Source organism: Salminus brasiliensis, chromosome 6 (assembly GCF_030463535.1).
Source record: "Salminus brasiliensis chromosome 6, fSalBra1.hap2, whole genome shotgun sequence".
Lineage (NCBI taxonomy): Eukaryota > Metazoa > Chordata > Actinopteri > Characiformes > Bryconidae > Salminus > Salminus brasiliensis.
This window is the reverse complement of record NC_132883.1, coordinates 35,034,499-35,056,891: the sequence shown is the minus strand read 5'-3', so window position 1 is coordinate 35,056,891 and position 22,393 is coordinate 35,034,499. Positions and strand designations below refer to the sequence as shown.

At 41.1% G+C, this 22,393-nt stretch overlaps 1 protein-coding gene across 3 annotated transcripts in view; it reads right to left on the bottom strand.

Annotated features, from left to right (window-relative positions):
- Positions 1 to 1,763: 1,763 nt before the first annotated feature.
- prickle2a (prickle homolog 2a) overlaps positions 1,764 to 22,393 on the bottom strand; it is a 64,069-nt gene continuing 43,439 nt past the window's right edge. For all 3 annotated transcript variants that reach the window (XM_072682183.1, XM_072682184.1, XM_072682182.1), the window contains 6 exons: positions 12,151 to 12,264; positions 10,347 to 10,484; positions 8,507 to 8,710; positions 6,282 to 6,468; positions 3,841 to 4,791; positions 1,764 to 3,733 (listed from right to left, as the gene is read on the bottom strand). In XM_072682183.1, the coding sequence (XP_072538284.1) occupies positions 2,847 to 3,733; positions 3,841 to 4,791; positions 6,282 to 6,468; positions 8,507 to 8,710; positions 10,347 to 10,484; positions 12,151 to 12,264 (2,481 nt within the window). In that variant the 3' untranslated portion in view covers positions 1,764 to 2,846. The remainder of the gene's footprint in view (positions 3,734 to 3,840; positions 4,792 to 6,281; positions 6,469 to 8,506; positions 8,711 to 10,346; positions 10,485 to 12,150; positions 12,265 to 22,393) is intronic.

Here is a 22,393-nt window from a genome sequence, read left to right as displayed (position 1 = left end):
AATTCATCATTAAATTATTATTTATTAATGTTATGCTGTAACATAACTTAACCCAGAGATACAAAGTTCTGAGGAACAGTAATATGAAATAAATATATATACATCCCAGAAATGTTCATGGTGTTTAAAGAGAACTTACTTTTTCTAGCCTGCACTGTAGTTGTTGGTGTGCTCAATAAAATACACGAACAGTGCACTGTTACACTGTAAATCAGGACTATATTGGGTGAGAAGTTTTCACTCAGACAGTTACTGATATCTGAGGTATGTCCATGCATGTTTTTGTATTTTTATTTTAATAACACTGAATCTAATGTTAGCCTCCACACACCCTCTTCTTATTACAATCCATTGTTTAGTAAGGTCACCAACTTGGCTTGCTTAAATAAAACGTAGGAGTGCCAAACAGCATTTTATGGAGTTTAAATAGACGCACCTCAATACTCTATAGGCCTTCAAAGTAGTCAATGGAATGCCCATATGAGGGGTGTAAGCTGGATTTCTCTGTGACAGAACTGTATAAGATTTTCACTGCTGTCTGCTATTAGCGAGTTGAAACATAAATGATGCAAGACATTCCCGCGCATCGAAATCAAGTTGCGTGAAAGTAAACAGACGGCTAAACTTCTATATAATACCACACCAGCTACTCAACCTGGGCTCTCCTACTGCAAAATAAGTTTAACTGACCTGATTTGAAGTCCAAAGGTATTTTTTTCCAGTCTTATGATTTATTTCAGTACACAGCAGCATTAGGTCACATAACTTCATAGTTCAGAAAATCCAGATAATAACAGAAAGTCTGTATGTAGGAGGAAATGTATCAGTTTTGGAACATTTAATGTCTACCACAATGTGCGATAGCAGCGATTTTAAACAATCCTACATCATGCAGCGATTTTATACAATCCTACATTTTATACAATTTCCGGGAATGACGGTAACAACAGAATGGCCACACAAGTCTTATCTGGTGCTAGCACAAATGATCTGGAATCAGATGTACTTACACATACTTAAAAGGCATGAATGAAGCGGTACTTTCTAATCGTCTGATAACTTAAAGTGCTTTAACACTACTTTTTCTCAGGCAGAGAAAAAGTAGTGTTAATTCGTGGACATCCTCAATATGTAGCCACAGAGGCCTCTGTGGCTACATATTGAGGATGTCCACGAATTTAAGCTGTGAAGAACAATATTTACATATAGCAGAAATATTCATGAACTAAAACACATTTGTAGGATAGAATCATTCAAAATGTCTTGTAAATCTTGTTTGTAGTTACAAAGGTTTGGTGGAGGTGGAGCTGCTAATGAGGATCTACAGGTTATTAAATTTTAGAATTCACATGAACTTTTTCTAGCCTGCACTGCAGATGTTGGTGCGTTGAATAAAAGACAAACAGTGCAACTGTTAACTGTATTATTAGTTTAGTTAGATTGTGTTTGTCTATAAATGTGATGTAGATAATGATCAGGGCACATGTACAATGCAGAAATCCATGTAATTGCGAAGGATTCACTTACATTTTTGTACATTGTTAATTCAAAAGAGTTTTGCTAATTTATGAACTTTTACCCATCCCCTGATTTAATTCTGATGTGTGTCCTTTTTATACATTGAAAGGTTATTTCTCTAAAGAAATTGCTTTGACAGACACTGTACAAATGAACAGATGCTACTCACCCTGGATTCCAGACCATCCACCTAAAATCCTTCCCCACAAACCCCTCAGTGGTGTGAAAGGAAACGAAGGCCGCTGTTTATTGATCATTTAAATATTATTTAATTCAGATACAAGACATGAACTGGGGATACATGCAGTCAGCTTGGGTTTCTACACTCTACAATATGATACAAATAATGCATCTGAAGTTACAAAATATAGAAATATTTAAGACTATATTTACAGAACATTTACAATACTACAGCCATAACTTATAGTACTTTTTAAAATCACTGTACATACATATAATTTAAAGATAGCATTATTAAAATGAGGACTTTGGAAAAGAAAGTATATTGCATTTAAAACAGGACTATACCAAACATTGCTATGCCCAAAAGCGAATGTAAGTGATCTTAAAGTGTCATTTATAAGACAGGGTGCAAGCAATTAAAACAATGGGAACTAGTATATGGTGTTATTTATAAGGGTTATATGAACTGGGTCTCACGTTTGTGCTAAAAGAGGAGAAGAAAGACAGGTTTAAAGAGAGAAAAAGAGAAGGGGGGGTTTGCATTGAAGCTGGGGTAGATAAGATTTGCACTTAAAGCCAAGTCCCCTCAGTCTTCAACTAGCTGACTTCATAAATCAGTATTGACAGATTAAGCCGTGTGGCTGAGCTAGCACTCTCTCGGTCTTTACATATACAGTAACACAAATGACTTTAAGTTTAAGACAACTCTGAATAAAGATTAGAATACAATAATGAAAGCCAGTTAGGGTAACCAACCAGTATCAGTTCTCGTCTCTGAACAGTCCGGTGCACACTGAGCCTCGCTACTGTTTTCCAGCCGAACCAGAAGGTACATTGCACATTCTTATTGCACGTTTCTACAAGTGAACTTAAGTGTTGTCGAATATACAATATTTAATGTAATATTCAAATAGGTAATTGTTCATACATGAAATCTTTGTGCCATCTTCTGTCACAGTAAACAGAGGAGATAAGGTCCAGAGGGCATGATCAAGTTTTCTTGGTTATAATTTGATCATGCTTTAAATAAGTTTATAATCCATTCAGTAAGTTATTAGAATAAGTACACACACTCAGACACACACGCGCACACACACACACACACAGATGGACAGACGCACGCACATACACACGCACAAGCTGTCTTATGAGATGATGCAGTTCTTACTCTTCCGGCGTTTACGTGTGTGTAGCTGGGAGTGACCACCCATCATAGTGGGGCTATAACGCTGTCGCAAATCCTCGTTGTCAAGATAACGCACCTGCACGGGCCGGGGAATGGGTTCGCCCATAAAGTAGCCTTCGTCGTCGGACGCTTCGGATGAAGAGGAGCAGGTGGAGCAAAAGTGATCTTCATCTTCTGCCAACTCTCCGTACCTGCCCAGGTATTGGCCTAGTCTTGGACCCCCAGGGTCCTGCAGGGTCAGGTCGGAGGTGGTCCGAGGACAAGGCCTGAAAAACTGCTGCCTATATGCGTAATTTCCTCCGAAAGGATCACGTGACATCCTCGATGAGGGGAGCCGCTGGAAGTCGTCACGGAACCTCTGAACAGGGTCACTGGGGTAACCTTGGTTTTCAGCGGCCAGATGAAGGGCGTTGTCTGAGCGCGAGCGTCTGGAGCGATGGTGGCCTTTATGACCCTTGTGACTCTTGCGATGGTGGTGTTGCCTTGGCCTCTGCTGCCGCGGAGAGTCTTGCGTGTTGGCTCGCCGTGGCCGTGGTGTCACTACGTGAACATTGCCCATGCTTCCTGCAAGGCCCATTCGCCCTTTGGCTTGCTCATCAAAGCTTAGGCCTCTAGGCGAGTCCCAGTAGAGTGGCGGAGGATACCTTAGTCTGACAGGCATACCCAGGTCGGCAAGAGGTCTTGGGACTGACGACAGGGATTCAGTGCTGCGGAACTGCATGGATGAGTTTAGAGTTCCCATGGCACTCTTCTCAGATACATTCACACCGGAGTCCTTGCTCAAGTCAGGCATTGAAAAGCGGGAAAGGTGCTCCTGGCGCCTAGTGGTCCCATCCAAAGAGTTTCCTGCATAGGAACAGAATTAGCATAGGACCATAATCAGGAGCTGTTCAAAGCAGAGATACCCTCTTTAAAGACAACAGTATGTATGGAAAATGCTTGAGTGTGGTTACCTGTGGCGTAGGAAAGGGCCAGTGAGTCCGCAGACCCTCGTGGTGTCTGCTCCAGAGGCGTCAGTTCACCAAAACTGGGACCAATGTGGTGCCTGCTCCTCAGAAGTGGGGGGCGCATTTCTCTAGGGAAGCCTTGTACACTCACGCTCCGCTTGTCTAAGAATCCAGCACCACGACTGGATACCTCATTGAAACTCATCTGTGTCTTGAGTTTGGGTGGATGGAACTCAGGGTCTTGTCCATGATGCACCCAGTTCTCGTTGAAAGAGTGGCCCCTCAGGGCAGCCATAACTGGGGGCTTTTTGGGGTTATTCCCTTGGGGTTCTTTGTGCCAAGACTCGGGAGGGCTCACAACCTTCGGTGGCTGGCTTGGAGAGGCAGGATAAGGGCTCCGGATGCTACACTGGCTCCGCAGCTGATGGGCATTTGGGGAAGGGGACGGATCTCTTTGATTGGACTCGTAGGAGTACGGCTCATCCCTGCTCATCCAAACAGACTGCTTGCGATTCAGGCTTGGGGAGCGACTCGGGGTCCTACTTGGGGTTCGTGTTGGTGTGCGGTTGGGGGTGCGGCTGGGAGCAGGACTTGACACACTCAGCAAGTCCATCTGCACAGCAAGGGAGTCTGCATCCGCTGAAAGCCGGTCACCTGTGGCTGATGTTGAGCCAGTTGATTGCTGTCGCCCCCCTTCTGCCTTGCTCTTGGTCCCCTGCTTGCCAATTCGGGCACTGCGGCGTGACTGGCGGGAGCGGGCGCTTTGGAAGGCGGAGTCAGAGGAGTCTGACAGGTCAGGCTCCTCCCCCTGGCTGCAGAGGCGGGAACAGTAAATGAGGCCTTGCTTAGGCAGGAAGGGACGGCCCAGCAGAGACTGGCGGCAGCGAGCGCAGCAGAAACATTCTTCAGTGGCATGCCAGTGTTGACCCTCATAAGCCATTTGCCCTTGGTCTATGCCTAAGGGTAGAAATACAGGTCAATTGCAGCATAAACACTTTTTATATGACATAATTAAAATCTTTAAGGATATTTAATTTAAAAAGAATGTGAGCAGTACTTTTGGTCTGGCTAGAACTATGACTTCTATCTTTATCAGTCACCTCATTCTGGCCCTACAATTCATTCATGACAATGAATTTTAATTGAAGATAATTTCAATGAATTATTCTTCCTTTTATATGGGTTTTCTTTGTAAAAACAAAATCAGCATGTGCAAAATGATAGCAAACTTCACCCCCTCAAACTTTATGAACTTACAGTATTTTTAGCCAACACAAAAACTGTGATGTAACAGTTTTAATATGTCTTAGTATATTAAGTCAAGCATGGTCCCTATAGTTTGTTTGCCAACAGCAGTCTTTTAAAATTCTGCTCTGACAATGTTATCCTCTTGCCAGCACTAGTCTATTAACTGCACTGCATAACATAGATGTGTTTCAGACAACCGCTAGCTGAACTCCAGCTTCTTATCTAGAGAAAACAACATTCTCAATCGTTCAATAAATGATCAAGACTGAGCGCTGTGTGGAGACACACAACAACAACTACTTCAGACTGTAATTACCAACTGTTTTTCATATTTCACAAGAGAAAGCAGAAAGGAACAGAATGGAAGGACAAGGTGACTGTACAGAGAAAAGAAAAAACCTACATAGAAGGCTGTCCAGTGTTATTTAAATCTTAATAATTAGCACAGTCACTAATAATCAGATGACGATCCAACCAGGGGCATGGTTAGACTCATGTACTTGGGTATGTGCCCCATTAAAATGTTACTGTACCCCACTTAAATCATGTCAAATCAGGTAAAAAGTCAATTTGATTCCGATTTATATACAAATTCACTACAGGAAACACAATTTCCGTAATGCAGAGTCATTCTAAATGCTTGAGCAGCTAACGCTTTCAATCAGAGCCAGATCCTTTTGGGTTTTGCAGGGAGTAATGGACATTTGCAAATAATTTAAAGAAAATCAGCCACACAACAGGCAAGGTAATGACAGCTCATAGCTACAAGTTTTGGTTATATCCACTTATAACCATATATCCTACCAAAATAAGGCCACTAAAGCAAAAGCATTCATTAAACCAGCAAAGGCATCAATTATGATAGCATAGGCATTATTTATGTTAGCTAGTAACAGGGGCTTTGAGAACACAAGCTTGCAAACTGAGCATCACGATAAAGCCTATACAACTTTCCAGTTCCAATAGTAATATTAGGCAATTATCAGGCAAGCAGTCTGTGCTATCAGTAAAACAGGTAGTCTAGACACGCCCCTGGATTCAACTAATTCAACTTCTGACATCATTTCACTGCGAAGAACATGAACACAGACGGAATTCCCAGTGGTATGGACTGCTGCCACTGCATCCACACAATGCCCGAGATGTAGTTTCCTTGCCCAGTGCTAATCTACAGTTGAAGTAAGATAACAGTGATCTACCTATATGTTCTCCACATGCGTCGCAGTACTCTGCATAGAGTGACTCGAAACAGTTGCAGCAGTGAGGCCGTCCCTCTCGCATGATGTAGCGCTGGCCACCTAGCGGTGCCTCGCATTCGTAACAGCAGAAATGCCTCATGTGCCAATGCCTTCCTTCTGCCTCTGTGCACTCATCAGCAAAGATAATCTACAGATGGTAGGAAGAAATAAGAGAAGTACAGTCAGTGAAGAGACAGTTGCAATTGCCTGTTTGCAGTAAAGCAATCAAACAAGACCAATTTAAATAGCACAACACAGCTCATATTATATCTAACAAGTGTTTTCTCCAAATTCAACACGTAATACCACTTTAAATGATGCAGTCTGCATTCTGCAGTCTCAGAATTATTCAACCCCTTCATCTCAAGCGTCTTTAGTACTTAGTAGAGATCATTTTACGGTTATGACCTTCTGCAAACATGGCGCATAGCCAGACACAGGCTTCTGGCAGTGTGCTGAGGATTCTTTGTTACGGTGTGTTGTGGGGTACAGACTCAGGTGCAGTTCATTTATTTTTTTATAAATTCACTTTTTAAGGGTTTCATATCATATGTGTGTAAGAAATGGTAAATGTTTTAAGTGAAGACAAGATTGGTGCTTGGTGATGCTACATGGCCGCAGTAGGGCTCAAACTCCTAACCCTGGTGACTGAAGCCCAATGCGTTACCACCACACCACCACAGCTGTGAGTGGCTTTTCTCCAGCAAAGGACAATCCAAACTGTTCCAAACATAAACTCTTTTCTTTTTTTTAACTCTTAAAAAAAAATAGCTCTAACTTTGCAACTTAGACCCACTGTTACCGTTCGCCCCTCTACAAAGGTGCGACGGGGAAGTGTGTCTGGCTGGGTGTATTTATACTGTGCCACACAGGTGGGTTTGGTCAACGTTGATTACTGCTGGGGGTTATTTGCACTCTGCCTATTTTGCACTATGACTATTTGCACACCTGTACAGATGTTCTTTTCTTTTCTGTAAATACATCTTTCAGCTCTTTATTACCTTTATTACCTTTAGTACTTTCTACTTTTTTTTAATTTATCCCCTACCCTATTTATTGTTTAGTGTAATTTTCCTTTAGTTTAAGACTGTGTTCTGTGTTTCTTTGTTACTTGTCATACGTGTTGCTCTCACCAAGACAAATTCCTTGTATGGGTAACATACTTGGTGAAATAAAGAGATTCTGATTCTGGTTCTGAAGTTCTTTACTCCAGCTCCACCAGCTTTCCCACTGTACTGGCCATGCCCCCTGCTGGTGGCTGATGGTACATGCTGCCTGCTTACAATCTTAGCCCATTCTTCATGGGCAGTGTCATTCAGTTCACTAATATTCTTGGGTTTGGGTGCTACAACCGCCCTCTTCAAATGCCTCCAAAGAGTTTTTGTGGGGTTCAAGTCAGGCGACTGTGACGACCACTCCAGAATCTTCCAGGACTTCTTCTGAAACCAAGCCTCAGTAGACACCTCCCCTGATCCGTAAACAAAACAGGACAAAATATCTGTGGCTTGTTTATATAATTCTGAGCAGATTCATCTTGTGTTTTTTCGCTGTAGTGTTTAGTAAGTGCCTTACTGTGCAAACTAAAACCTCAGCACCTGCTTGAAACCAAATCTTGCTGCAGTGGTCTTTTGCAGTCATTTGAGGGTTTTTGACCTCAGGAATCTGGTGGCAGGAGGTGATAGATTTCCTGTATCTCTAGGAACATTCAGTGCCTTTGTTCTCTTTCTGTATCCTTTTTCTGCATGGCAGCTTGTTGGACAATTCTCTTGATATTTTTCTAACTTGCAAATAACCGTCACTGTCAACAAACCCCCAGCCACACCAGGCATTTGATGTGTTTTATCTCAAGCCACCTGGTTTGCAATTGTGAATCCGGGGGTTAAATAATTCGGAGACTGCAGTCGTTTTGTGTTGAATTTGGAGAAAGCATTTGTTCTATTAGTGGTGTTGAGCTATTTAAATTCATCTTGTTTGATTGTTTTTTTGCAAACAGTTGAATGTTTGTACATCTTGCTAATAAACCTAATTTGAAATGGGAGTTGAATAATTCTCTTTGCAGCTGTATTTAATATTCACTACAGTTTCACTTCAGAGTCAGGCAGGGTGTGGCCTCACACAAGGTCTACTTTAAGACAGTCTGGGCATCTGAACCATCTGTGGTAGAAAGCTAGAGTTATGGTACTGACCTCATCACATGCTGAGCAGCGTGGCTTGAGCCGTTCAGCATGGTGGCGGCCGCAGTAGATCTTGCCGTCTTGGTTGAAATAGATGAGGTCCACCAGCAGCTCAGCGCACACACAGCATACGAAGCAGTGAGGATGCCAGCACAGTCCGTGGCCCACTCGGGAGGCAAATACCGCAATATCACCACCATTAATCTGACCTCCACACTGAGAAATTGATGAAGAATGCAATATATAAAACAAAGTAGAGCACAAGGTAGAATGTCACTGGTGACAACACTGCTTTATAGTACAGCAGCTACAATTTGACAAGATTTCACTCTTAGAAGTTGCAGTCATCAAACAAAACAAAGGCATATATACAATATGGAGAAAAGTATTGGAACACCTGCTCATTCATTGTTTCTTCTGAAATCAATGGTCTCCTCTGAACAGAGAAGGCAATATTGCACTTTTAGTGATTTTATCGTTTGTTTTATAGTTGGCCACAGTGACCAGAGGTATGTTTGGAGGAGTAAAGGTAAGGACACTGTACCAACTGTTAAGCATGGCGGTAGTAGCATGGCAGTAGTAGCATGGCTGTTTTGCTCGAAAGCCCAATATTGGTATGCCATTCATGATATTCCTTGATGAGTGTACACTTCCGACCAACTATATTTTATTCCATTTTAATAGCAAATTATACAACAGTTTGCCTGACTAGATCAGCTCATAATGATTGGGGGAATACTGCGAGAAAGGGGAAACATGTTTTTGGCTGGAATTGGTGTGGCTTTGCCCCATCTTGATAGATGATTGGGTTAAAGGGGAGGTGGTGGGTGGTGGAAGGTTGCATAGACTTGATATAGACATGTGGACACTGTCTAGATTAAATTTATAGGACGTTAGAATTGGGAGGAGTGGCTTTAGACATATTTTTAGTATTTTGAACTCCTTTTAGTTAGCAGACCTCACAATCTGATTGGTTGAGAAACATTTTAACTGTGCTTATATTCGAGATAACAGCCACATATTTTTCACACTATAACTGTACTACTCCGCTGATGTGTTGACAACAATTGAAAGGCAAGTCTGTTCACTCGCCGGCCATCTTTGCAGTAATTTCCAGTCACACAAGACCAGGTTCATCTCTATGAATGGGGACAGACAAAAATACTAGAATGGTAGAATTACAGAAGCAAAAACATATTTTAAATCACAGATAAAATCGGACAAAAATCTCATGAGTAGTTTGTAATGTTTGGCCCAATAATGCACAAAGAACATAATTTTTGGCTTGTTCTGGCTACTGCACTTGCACAGATCCCTACATCAAAGGGGGATTATCCCCACTTGCACATCAGCGTAACCAGAAAGCTGACTGACTCATTTTGCTGAAGGGTTGAACTTTATCCGTAAACAGACGCCATGTGAAGCGTGACAGGGACTCCCATTCACATTTCAACCAGTGGCCGGTGTCTTCATTTATAATGTCTCTGAACTTTGATACTTTGATAGTTCTATGGCTCTATCCGTACTAAAAAAGGTGAGCCTAATAGTACCAGCAGTTATCCTTCTGGTTGGATAGCAATAACTAATTTCTTGAAAAAAGAGAAAACGTTCTGGCGGAAAGAACAAAATGAACGCATATTTAGTAAAACATTTAGAGCAATAGAACACTCGAGGTAGTGTGTTACTGCAAATTCATCATAACATGTTAATGTTATTCATCACTCCCTCTTATGTTCTATTGCTTAAGTAAAACTGAAAGCTGAAACTGTAGGTAAGGGAAAGCTTTACATTCTAATATGACAGGAAATTATGCCTAATATGACTGTTTTTTCTTTATTATATAATGTCATACCTGTTCACAAACAGCTCCAGTTATAGTGAGGGGAAGAGGGCGGACAGTTCCTCTGCCCAGGTTGTCTCTCTTTCGTTGATTACTAAAGATCTTCAGCTCTCTCTTCTCCTCTTCATCCAAAGAGTTACAGTATCGCACCTGAGGACATTCACATCATCCACATTCTCAGTATTATCATCATTTATATATATATATATATATATATATATATATATATATATATATATATATATATATATATATATATTGTGCTAACTGTTTAAACTGTATAATGTTTATGATCCATTTTATTACACATTAAATTGAAAATAAACCTTAAGCTTAGAAGCAATATTTGTTCCATGCAGCTTAAGATGTTAATCAGTGGTAGTAGCAAAGCTTGGCCTATCAGCTTATCTATATGGAACCCTTTTGACTATTGGTTATTACATGTAAATTACACTCTAAATAAGTTGCATTTTCAAAAATGAAATATCTAAGAACTGGAGAATGACATGTTTATAATGTTTAGCTAGAATAGTATGACTTATAAGTCCACCTCGTAAGTAACTGCGAATATAAAAAATAGCGTTTTTACAATATGATTACATAAATCCAGAACTGTAATATTTGTCAGTATTCTAAAGTAGTATTGGACTACAGGCTGCCATTGGTCTATTAACTTTGGTATTTAGCCTCTAGCTCAGGATATGCAAAGTAGCAAATCTAAATATTGAGCAGTTGTCAGATTTCATCTTTATTTTTTTTTTTCATTTCTTCTCTCTTTTTATCTCTCTCTCTTCCTCTCTGGGGTATGGTGGTAGTGTGTTAGTGTGTGTTGTGCTTGTACGTGTTTTAAACACCTTAGCATCCCTGCTGGACTGAGAATAGTCCACCAATCAGAAATATCCAGCCAACAGCATCCTGTGGGCAGCATACTGTGACCGCTGATGAAGGACTAGAGGATGACCAACACAAACTATGCAGCAACAAATGAGCTTCCGCCTCTGACTTTACATCTACGAGGTGGACCAACTTGGTAGGGGAGTGTCTAATAGAGTGGACAGTGAGTGGACACAGTGCTTTAACACTCCAGCAGCACTGCTGTTTCCGATCCACTCATACCAGCGCAACACACACTAACACCACCACCACCACCATGTCAGTCAGTGTCACTGCAGTGCTGAGAATGATCCACCTCTCAAATAATAGCTGTTCTGTAGTGGTCCTGTGGGGTCCCGATCCTTACAGAAAAGGATGAAAGGAGGCTAACAGAAGAATGCAGACAAACAGGTGGACTACCTGTTATATCAGAATGCAGAGGACGTACTGAACACCCCAGAGACTGTGTAACCTGTTAGCGCACTTTACAGAAGCTCCTTCGCCCCACCCCCTCCCCCCTTTCAATTTTAAACTGCAAATAGGAAAACTCACACCACCATTACTCTACTACAGACAGGCCCTGAACCCCTAAATCCCTCAGAGATCTGCTATATATATATACACACCATGTGCTTCAAAATAGAAGCAGTTGTCGCTGCGAGGCGTAAGAGAATCCTAACCTAAATATGTGGATCTCTTAAGTGCTTTGAGACCTGGTGTGCGCCTAATCCATTCACACGTTACCGCTCCACAGACACTGTCCATACATTTGTCATACTTGTGCAGATCATCAGGGATAGAAAGCCACTAAAGGCCTGCCAAGAGTATTACATTTGTTTCGCTATAGACATCCTGTCATTGTTGTATGTGCATGTGCACGGATGTCCTCAGGTGTGACACTAACAAAGACAAAGCGACACAAATATGGCAATACTCCACCAACCTCGTTGTCATGAGGGGGCAGCTGGTGTAGGAGCTGTTTAATGCGATGCTTCTCGCCGATGCTGTTGACGTAGGGCACCTTATCCTCTGGCAGGAAGCTATAATACTGGTGAACCTGGGTATGTACGTACACACACACACACACACACACACACACACACACACAAACAGAAGTTAGAATAAAAGACTCCATTAAAGCATTTTGTACATTTTGTCCCCTCCACACGACAGCAGCTAACAGATGTCTGGGCTGCCCAGCATCACTTTCAAAGTGATAGGGGTAAAGAGAGCATCATTTACCTAACCGGAGAGAGCACAGCCAATGGCAAAGATTTTATGTGCTACCAATGGCAAAGCGGCATGGCTCGGGTTTGAACTCGTAGCCCCTGAGCCATAGTGGTAGTGCATTAGACCATTGAGCCCCCGGAGCCCCCAACCACTTGTTTTTTCATACTGTATGCACACTGTAAAAAGACATTGTGTACACTGTACGCTGTTGTTCATTTTCACAGTACCTATAAAATACTGTCTTTCCATTACTGTAATAATCATAGTGCTAAAGCAGTTATTACAGCAATAATCACAGCAAATATTAGACTGCTTTAAAAGGCATTACTCCAATTATTTTAACACTGTAAATCAAGAATGGCAAAATAATAATATGCTGTAAATTGACACTGAAAAATACCAGCTGAAAAATGCTTGGCTAGTAATGTTAGCCGGCTGAGGTAACCGACAACTAGCATATGTCTGTTTAAAAGACTCCCTTTCAGCTACATTTCGTCTAACTTACTGTCGCTTTCTGAGTTTCTAAACAGTTACAGAGGATTTAAAGACGCCCTTCTGTCTGTGTGATCGTAAGGCTAGCATCTGAATTACAAATATTGGAAAAGTACCATTAGCGAAGACAATCCTGCTTAAAATTGTGTATTGTGTTTCACAGAAGAAATAGGTTTACTGTAGAATACACCTGCCACTGATTTTTGAACATGATGTTTTACAGATCTACAGTAATATGATGTATTTGGGTTCCACAGTAAGACATTTTTCATTATACAGTAGCAAGGCTAGGCAGACATTGTTACAGTGTATATTCTTATTTTCCCATCTTTGGTAATCAAATGCTATTTTTTAGCAGCAAAACCAGGGAGAAAGGGTGCCTTTATGGAGAAAGGCGCTGCACTTACTATATGCCATAGATGAACTTTAATTGAATTTCATTAAAAACATGTTTCTGCCCATGTGTCAAGGCATTCATCAGATATGCAAAACACTACACAAAACCTCTCTAAAAAGCTTTTTAATGTATAAACAGGTGTGGTTCACTGATGGGGACAAAGGGGGGGGGGGGTCTAAGCTCCTCCTCTACCCCATCTTGTGGCCTAAATACAGAAGAACAAAGCAAACATTAGTTCAGCAATCACTTAAATCTTTGGAAGGTAGAAGGGGCAACACATTCATAAATACATTGTGTAATCCATTTCCAAGTCCAGTCCCCTTGGTGTGAGACATATCCAATAGGTCTCCCTACGATGACTTAAAAGTGCTCTTCAAAAGATGGGGGTCTAAGTCTAAGATGAGGTAGATCAGGAGACTGGAGCAACCATCTGGTACCCATTAGCAGACCACACCTGGCTTTGAGTTATAAGAGCTTTTTAGAGCATTTTTTAGAGGCCTTGAAGCACATGCCAGAACATCTTGTTTATAATTAAATTTAGAAGCTCATCTATGGCACAGAGTGAGTGCTGCTTCTTCTTCTTCAAAAAAAATATTTTTGAATGATTTATTAACAAAAGGTTACTAAAGTAACTCTGAATAACCCTATCTACCTTTTTTTTTATTTGTAAAGTGTTTCCGGGCCCACCACACTGGATCACCACCACATTGCACTTTGTTCCCCAAGAAAAAAACAAAACATTAAGGCACTCTTGTTCTATTTCATTAAGTGTTTTGGCACCTCTATTTTTAAGAATGCTGGCAAAATACAGTGTCAGCCTGTGAGCTTATATAAATTAAAAAAACCCTGAAAAATCTCTAGTTTAAGCAGAATGGCAGATTAAGCAGAATGTCAGAAATGATATACATGCTTCTCATATAAAAATGCTGGTCCAAACTGACTGACACTGTATATCCATTTCCATTTGTTTTATTTCCCTACAGTAATCTGTTCTTTGTAGGTTTGTTTGGATGTTTCCCTGCCTGCTGTGGGTGACGTTTTCCCTTATGTTTTGAGTATTTTTCACTGAGGCAAGGAGGCTTTCTGTGCCAGCCAAACATTGTGGTTCAGAGGTTCACTGGACTGGCTGCCGAAGCTGAAGCTACTGTACATCTCAGTTTGCAGGATTGCAGCATTCCCGCTGCTCGAGCGAGTTTACAGTGTGGCTTGGAGGACTCTAAGTGACTCTATCCTACGACTCAGACATTACTTCCCAGCCTGAGAGGGTCCTTCCCCACTCAGGTAGACTCTATCTGGGCTTGTTGATTGAAACTGTAAAGTGTTTTTGGGTTTGTGGAAGACACCACAGAAATCAAATGTATGCTGGTTATTTCATGGCCTCACTCTAAAGAACATTTTCTGACACCTTCAGGTATGTCCAGCAGATGGTAGGGTTCATTCCAAAGCTGACAAGTGCAATGAAATGCATCCATTGGGATACTGGACTGATCATTACATTTACCTTATAACACACAGAACTGTAAGACTCAAAGATTTGTATGTTTGTTCACTTATTCAGCCAAAAAAACATCCACACTCCTAAAAGACGGTTCTTCAATGGTTATTTAGTAAAGGAACCATTCAGATGCTTAAATAGTTTTTTATGCTGGTTCTTCAGGTGGAATGTGGGTGGGTGGTGGGAAATAAGCTTTTTTTCATGGAGCCCCTAATTTCTGTCTCAATGTACATTCTGGCACAATAAACTGACCAAGGCGATGACCTGTTCACATAAACAAAATGGAGCAGCTTCATTGTAGCAGAGTCAGACTACAATGGACGTTCTGCGTTCCTCGCCAAGGTTCTCCATGTGTCTCAGCAGTCACATTTCTCTCAGACAAAACCAGACAAACCCAAGGACGGTGTTGATGATGTATTCATCCTGCTCTTCACGTTTCTTTTTTCCCTATCTATCTCTCTCTCTCCCTTTCTCTATCTTTTTACAGCTGTCTAGGGCCGCTTCAACCTTGTCCTTGTTCAGAATGCCTCAGCGTCATTATACCAGAAACGTGCAATCAAGTTGTCAGCGCAATCATGTTGTCACACCCTCGGAGACCGAACAGGTCCGCACTTACAGAATGAATCAGTGTAATTTGGAGCTTCTTTTTTTCTTCTTTTTTTGAGGGAAGATAGGGCCTAAGTTTGGGTCAAGAAACAAATTGCTGAACTGGAAGCCGTAAGTAGATTTTAGAAGAAAAGGGTCTAAAAATATTTGCCGTGCCTAATCAAAATGCGAATCCTCTCGATATCTCAAGGAACTCCCACAGACGTCTTCCTGAGTGTGAGAGTGTTGATCTATAAAAACAGGGACTTGAAGTGATGGTTCAGCCAATTTGGAATTTGGAGCTTCTTTTTTTCTTCTTTTTTTGAGGGAAGATAGGGCCTAAGTTTGGGTCAAGAAACAAATTGTTGAACTAGAAGCCGTAAGTAGAGTTCAGAAGAAAAGGGTCTAAAAATATTTGCCGTGCCTAATCAAAATGCGAATTCTCTCGATATCTCAGGAACTCCCACGGACGTCTTCCTGAGTGTGAGAGTGTTGATCTATAAAAACAGGGACGAAGTGATGGTTCAGCCATAACTCTACTTAATAAACAGTTTTTCCCCTTATTTAAATATAGCCAGCCAGTCAAGACTTGCCGGGGGGCATTTCGACTTTACACAAGATCATTTTGGGGTGTTGCCTGGTAATTTCTCATCACATTCGTTTGTCATGCTAAAATATTTATAGCAACATGCAGATTAGTAACTGACTGTCGCAGACTAGTGACAGACCAATGGAGAAAATCCATTAGGGAATAAAATGACAAGGCTATACTGAATATGCAACACCAATTAGCCCCCCTTGTGCCACCACAACAGACCTGACCATTTATGACATGGACTCCACAAAACCTCTGACGGTATCCTGTGGTATCTGGCACCAAGACGCTAGCAGCAGATCCTCTTAATCCTGTAAGTTGTGAGGTGGGGCCTCCATGGATCGTTTCAATGCACCTTGGGTGCCCATGACCCGGTCACCGGTTAACCAGTTGTGCTTTCTTAGAGCACTTTTGGTAGGTACTGACCACTGCATACCAGAAAACCTCATAAGACCTGCCTGATGTTTTGGAGATGCCCTTACCCAGTTATCTAGCCGGCACAGTTTGATTTAACCAAATTGGAAGTTAGCATTCTCCTTTAAGCTTGTTCAGCTGTTCAATGGAAAAAAATATGCAAAGCCACTTCACGGAGTGTCTTGGGGAAGCTCTTGCTAGCCTTGATGGGGGAACTGGACATCACTTCACTGTGAGGAAAATCATGTAAAAGTACAGCAGTATTGAAAAATAGCTTTGCAGATGGATAGCAAGTTGGTTAGCTATGCTACATATTTTTGACTATTCGTAGATACACTATATGCTTAAATGTTTCTGAAAACCCCTTCCAATGAATGCATTTAGCTTCTTTAAGTTACACCTACTGCTGACCCACATGTGCAAATGCACGCACACACATACAGCTTGTTGAGTGCCTGTAGAGAAGTATTGCCAATTAAACAGAACTCTCTGGAACAGATAAATATAAACTTATTGGCAGGTGTGGGCCGGAGGAGTATAAAGCCCCCCCAGCATTGAGCTGTGGCACAGTGGAAGGAACAGTGTTTTCTGGAATCATGGTGACCCATCTAATACTTTTGGGATATGTTGGGGAGTTGGGGGTAAGGTGGAGTGGGATGGTGATCATCCAACATCCTGACCTCACTAACACTCTTGTGACTGAATGCAATGAAATCCCCACAGTTACTCCAACAAAAGCAGGATAAACTCTTGATTGTTGAAGAAACAAGGAATGAGAACAGGTTTCTTAATACGTTTGTCCATATAATGTATAACAGTATGGTGTATTGGCTTCCATTACTTGTTAGCACAGCATTGGCCTTGTAGCTCCAGTGCAAAGCTAAAGAACCTAAGACATCACACAAGTCTGCCTGATTGACGTCAGTAGGGGTAAGGGGAAAAGTTCATCCACAAATGCTAAAATTGCTCATAACAACTGAAAGCAGGTCAGTTAGCATAATGCAAATGCTAGGTGCTCTCCACTAATGTTCAGTCGTTTGTTGGATGATGCCAGATTTGGTTGAGATGATCCAATATACTTTTGACAACCAACATAAATAAGCAACCGGTGCTGTGATAAACCCAAGGTGCACTAAGATTGCACCATCGAATGTTTGGTAGGCTGGATATTAAAAAATGATAGTGCGAGCTGAAGGCAGACAGTGGAGGCACGTGTCTGAGCGTTTGCTCTGTGAAAAGGCCAGAGCAATTTCTATAGTCGTCAGAGGGAGGGGGCGAGAAAATCACTGTTATCGCAGCAGGAATTGATTGTACATTAAAGCTGCAGTGCATGAATAGAGGATGAGGCAAGATTCAAATGCAGCGCACACACACTCCCTCTATACAGGCTCCTCGGCCTGAAACATAAAACTAATATCTCATTTACTGACACGACAATTATGCACGGGCTGGAATGACAACAGAATGCGTGTGACCTCTTTATCATCTTGCACACGTTCTAAAGGAATGCTAGTATCAATTAAGCAGTGTAACGACAGATAGACGAGAGCGCATGCATCTTTCCTTCTCATCGTTCTGCTCAGCCACGATTTGTGTTATCTAATGCACCTTTTGCTTCGGAGCCACTTCCTCCCCGAGAAGCTGTGTGTTTAAACGAGTGGCAGGATGATGATTCTTGATAAGACTCATTTCCTGCTCGTGTTTGTGAATGTGTGTGTGTTTGCAAACACTGTATCAGGGCCTGGTCTTTGGCTTCATTTCTAAGGAAGCTCATAACTCCGCTCTGTACCGGTGGGTTGTCGGCAGAGAACTAGCTGTATCCAGGCAACCAAGGCCCAGTTTATTCACTGGGTGAGTGAGGTAATTGGTTTGGACTGTCTGAAACATTAGCTGATAACTATGTGACTCCGCTGATTAGCGATGTCTCTACGGATGACAGTTTTTAATCAGGGACAAAAGGCATGTGAGAAAGACAAAGCGCGCTACAGGCAGAAGGCGGCTGAGAAGTTAACTACGCATTGCATTTGATGCATGGAGAAGAGACTGCAAACTAATATACTTATTAGCTTTCGGCAATGATGACTTTTTAGGGTGTGTGTGTGTGGTTTTGTGAATATGTAAGTGTTTTTCTTCATGAAAATCTGTGTGTGTGTGTGTGTGTGTGTTCTATCACTTCAGAGCAAACAATTTTGTAAATGTTTTTCCATTTCTTTCCCAAAACTCAGTATTCAGACATTATAATTGGTGTCCCACAGGGCTCAGTACTGGGCCCAGTACTCATCTTGGTTATTAATGATATTAGTCTTGTGGTATATGTGCACTTTTATGCTGATGACAACAATTTATACTTGTTTTGCTTCTGTAAAAAAGACCATATGAGAACAAGCAACACTATCTGAACCTTTTAATGGACCCCAAAGTTGTGTCCTTAACAGGGGAACTAAAATATGCAATTTCCTGGAGCTTGCATTTTTGTTGTTGAAGGCTTTCACGTTCATATGCTAAATGGACTTCAAATTGAATGCTTCCTCATAAATATTTGGTCAAAGAATGACATATTTAAAGGTTAAAAGGAATACATAAAAATATTATTTGGTGTAAACAAACTTAACAGAACACTTTAATACGTTTAATAATGAAGTCTTTTGTAGTGAAAGAAGAATTTTGTAATTATATTGCTGATTAAATTAGGATCTTTTTCAGTAGATATACTGCCATTTACTTTTTAAGTATGTATAAAGCCTGCTATTATTAAAGCCTCTATTATTGGGGACCGTTTTATCTCAACCCATTGTGAGTTGCATTTATTGAAAATAACGTGTTTGCAGCGTCATCCCTTCTTTTTTATTTTCAGAGCTCTCAAGTATTACCTGCTGTCACTTTCACTCTTTCACTTTCATTGATATTCTAAGTGGTATTACACACTCTGTCAGGGATGTCTAATTCGGCAAATCCTTCTTGGTGCTGCTGACCTTGAGGAATCAGCATTTAGTTATACTGTGTCAGTGGACTTCAAAACTCTTCCAACCTCTTGTGGATTTAAAAAAAATGAATTTCCAATGGGAGTAGTATGGTAAAAAGAGTCTGTCAGCAGGACTACTTTCAAAATGTGCCTACTGTAGATTATGGACAACCTGATTAACCCTTTAGAGTTATTGCTGATGCATGGCACAATTTAATATGATATTCCCCTCATTTGTAATAATAACTATTGATATTCCATAAAAAGGTATACTGTCATATGATAATATTCAACACACCATGCGATATTATTATTGTAGACACTGCATTTTAGTTGCAGACTGACCACAGATTTGTGTGTTTGTGGGGGGGGGGGGGGTGTATGGGTTTCTCACTTCTCTCCCTAATTTGTCCTCAATTCATTTCCGTCCCACTACTTCCCCATTTACGCAATGCCACCACCACCACTAGGAAGGTGAAGGCTACCTGTTGATGCGACATCACCGAACAGCCGGGTGCACTTGGAGAAGAAAACCAATTCTGTGCCATGTGCCATTTCTGTTATGTCAGCTAACAGACGCTGCACTGGCTAGCACTGTAATGTAATGGGAGGAGGGAGAGGGAGGTCCATCCTACACACAGAGAGAGAGCGAGGCCAATTACCCTCCCTGGGACTCCAGGCCATGGATGATAGTGCCAACAATGCAGAGCAGCTCTGGCTGCACAAGCTTTCACAGCAATGCCACATTGTCTTTGCAAGCTTTACTGCATGTTAGTACCAATGTTTAAGTGTGCTATTGGTCTGCGCATCTTCACAGCTGAGGATCCCAACAGTTTTATTATCAAGTCTGAAAAAATCTGAATGTGCATTAAGGCTGCCTTCTGAGAGTCATTGGAATATGAACTTCAAGTGAAGAGGTTCCAGGTTTACATGGAAATACCTCAGATTTTAAGATATATCTTGCAGCTGTCTTGTTAAAACCTTGTGTCTCCAAACTGGCAACTCTAGATAAGAAAAATAAAAACTTTCATCACTTTCAAATTTCAATATCAGACATCCCACCCCTCCCGCAACTCATGGTATTCTCATGCATATTGATAGCGGCTCCCTGACGCCCGCAAATTACATGCTCTGTAGACCTATCAGTGTTCTCTGTGGGTGGGATTTTCAGTCGACCGCCCTCATTCATTGTGCATCAGTTGAGTTTAGTGTCCTGCAGCTCAGTGGCAGTGTTCAAAACAGGAAATAGATAGATAGATAGATAGATAGATAGATAGATCACTTTATTTATCCCACAGGGAAAGTCAGTTAAATAACGCTCTACTCCGGTCTATACGGTCAAAATAACGGCAATGTGGCTGCTCTGTTTACGACAGTTACTTTTCTACTGCCAATGGCACAGCCAACATGCTCATGTGGGGCTTCCATGGATGGGACTGGGTGCTAGGTGGTTCCCAGCTCCACCCAGTTGGGCTTTCCAAATGAGAATCCATCGTTACAGCTCATGTTAATCTTACATGGATCGCATCCAGGCCCTGTATGCAGTGTACCACCCAGATATGGCCCATGGAGAGCTGTGGAGAGTGTGTGTGTGTGTGTGTGTTGGGGGTTAGGTTAAAACTGACCGTAAAAGAGGTAAGTTGACAGCTGTCAGTCTTTCATAATATAACACATATTAGCTAGTGTTATTTACTAACTAGCTAGCAGTGCTGCTCCATTGATGTCTTTCATGTAATGAACTCACTGTATACTTTTAATAATAATAGAATAAAAAAACACTGCATACGTTAAATATGAAATATAAAAAGTAATAAGTACACATTTGAACACATCTTGTGCTACTCAGAAGCTATATATATTTTTTTTCTGAATCGATTACTTTTGAATTCCTTTTGATTTAAATGTAAAAGACCAAATGAATCTCTGTACCTGATAACAGCTCTCCTACCTGAAGTCATGGTTACTGTAATTGTGGCACTTTTTGTGGTTCTTTTTGCTTCCTTTTGTTTGCATTTTCTCTCGTGTTGAAGGGAATTGTGTTGCTTGAAAGATCCTCCTACCCTGCTGCTTTTGTCTCTCATGAAGCATTTGAATGGGATCCTACAAGTAATTACCTTTTTGTTCAATCGTGTCTGTAATCTGATCACCAAGAGCACATTTTTTTTCTTCATACCCTTGAAAAAAAGGTCCATAAACTTGCTTGTGGGAAAAACCTTTAAACAGTAGTTATTTTACCGTACATTAAATGGAGGCTTTTTCCCTTTAAATTCAAAAAGGTCTACATTCATATCTCATTTACAAAAATATTTTTGTTAGAATCCATTGAAAGATAGAAAGCCAAAAGTGCTTCCCCTGTGACATCTCTCCACCTATTTTTTAAGAGCATATTTTGCCCATAGTATATTGCAGTTACCTATATTTTTGTACATGTAATTCTGCAGTTGAATGTAACCTTGAACAAGTTTATACTTTATAAAAATGAAAAAGCTTCCCTTTCAAATTGAAGCTTTTTTAATCTTCCACAGTCCAGTAACAAATAAGACTTTTTACAAAGGTCAAGTTAAATCATTATTCATGAAAATGAATATTTCCACTTCTGTTAATGCTGCTTATGTTGAAACTTGCCTAACAAACACTACATTGTAACAGTTCTCCTCCAATAGTGTTCAGCTGACCAATGTGTGGTAGTTCAAAAAGATGTCATGTGACTGAGTCACATAAACAGACAAATGTAGTGTTAGGAGCCTTGCTCAAGGATGCTCATTGGTGTTGCATGGTTTGCTTACTCAGCTTGGGAAAACAAACCTTTGTCTACTGCAGGGGAGGGAGCTGCCCACTATGTTACACCAAATATGATTCGACTGGCTTCGAACTGGAAAAAAACTGGGGGTAAAAAGCTTGACAAAAATGTAGCTTTCCAGGATCAGGACCCTTTAATTAAATAGTTTTTAAAGCTTTGATTGGCAGTGAATCATCAGAGATACATTTAGACTCTTTAGAGACTGTAGGCTTTTAT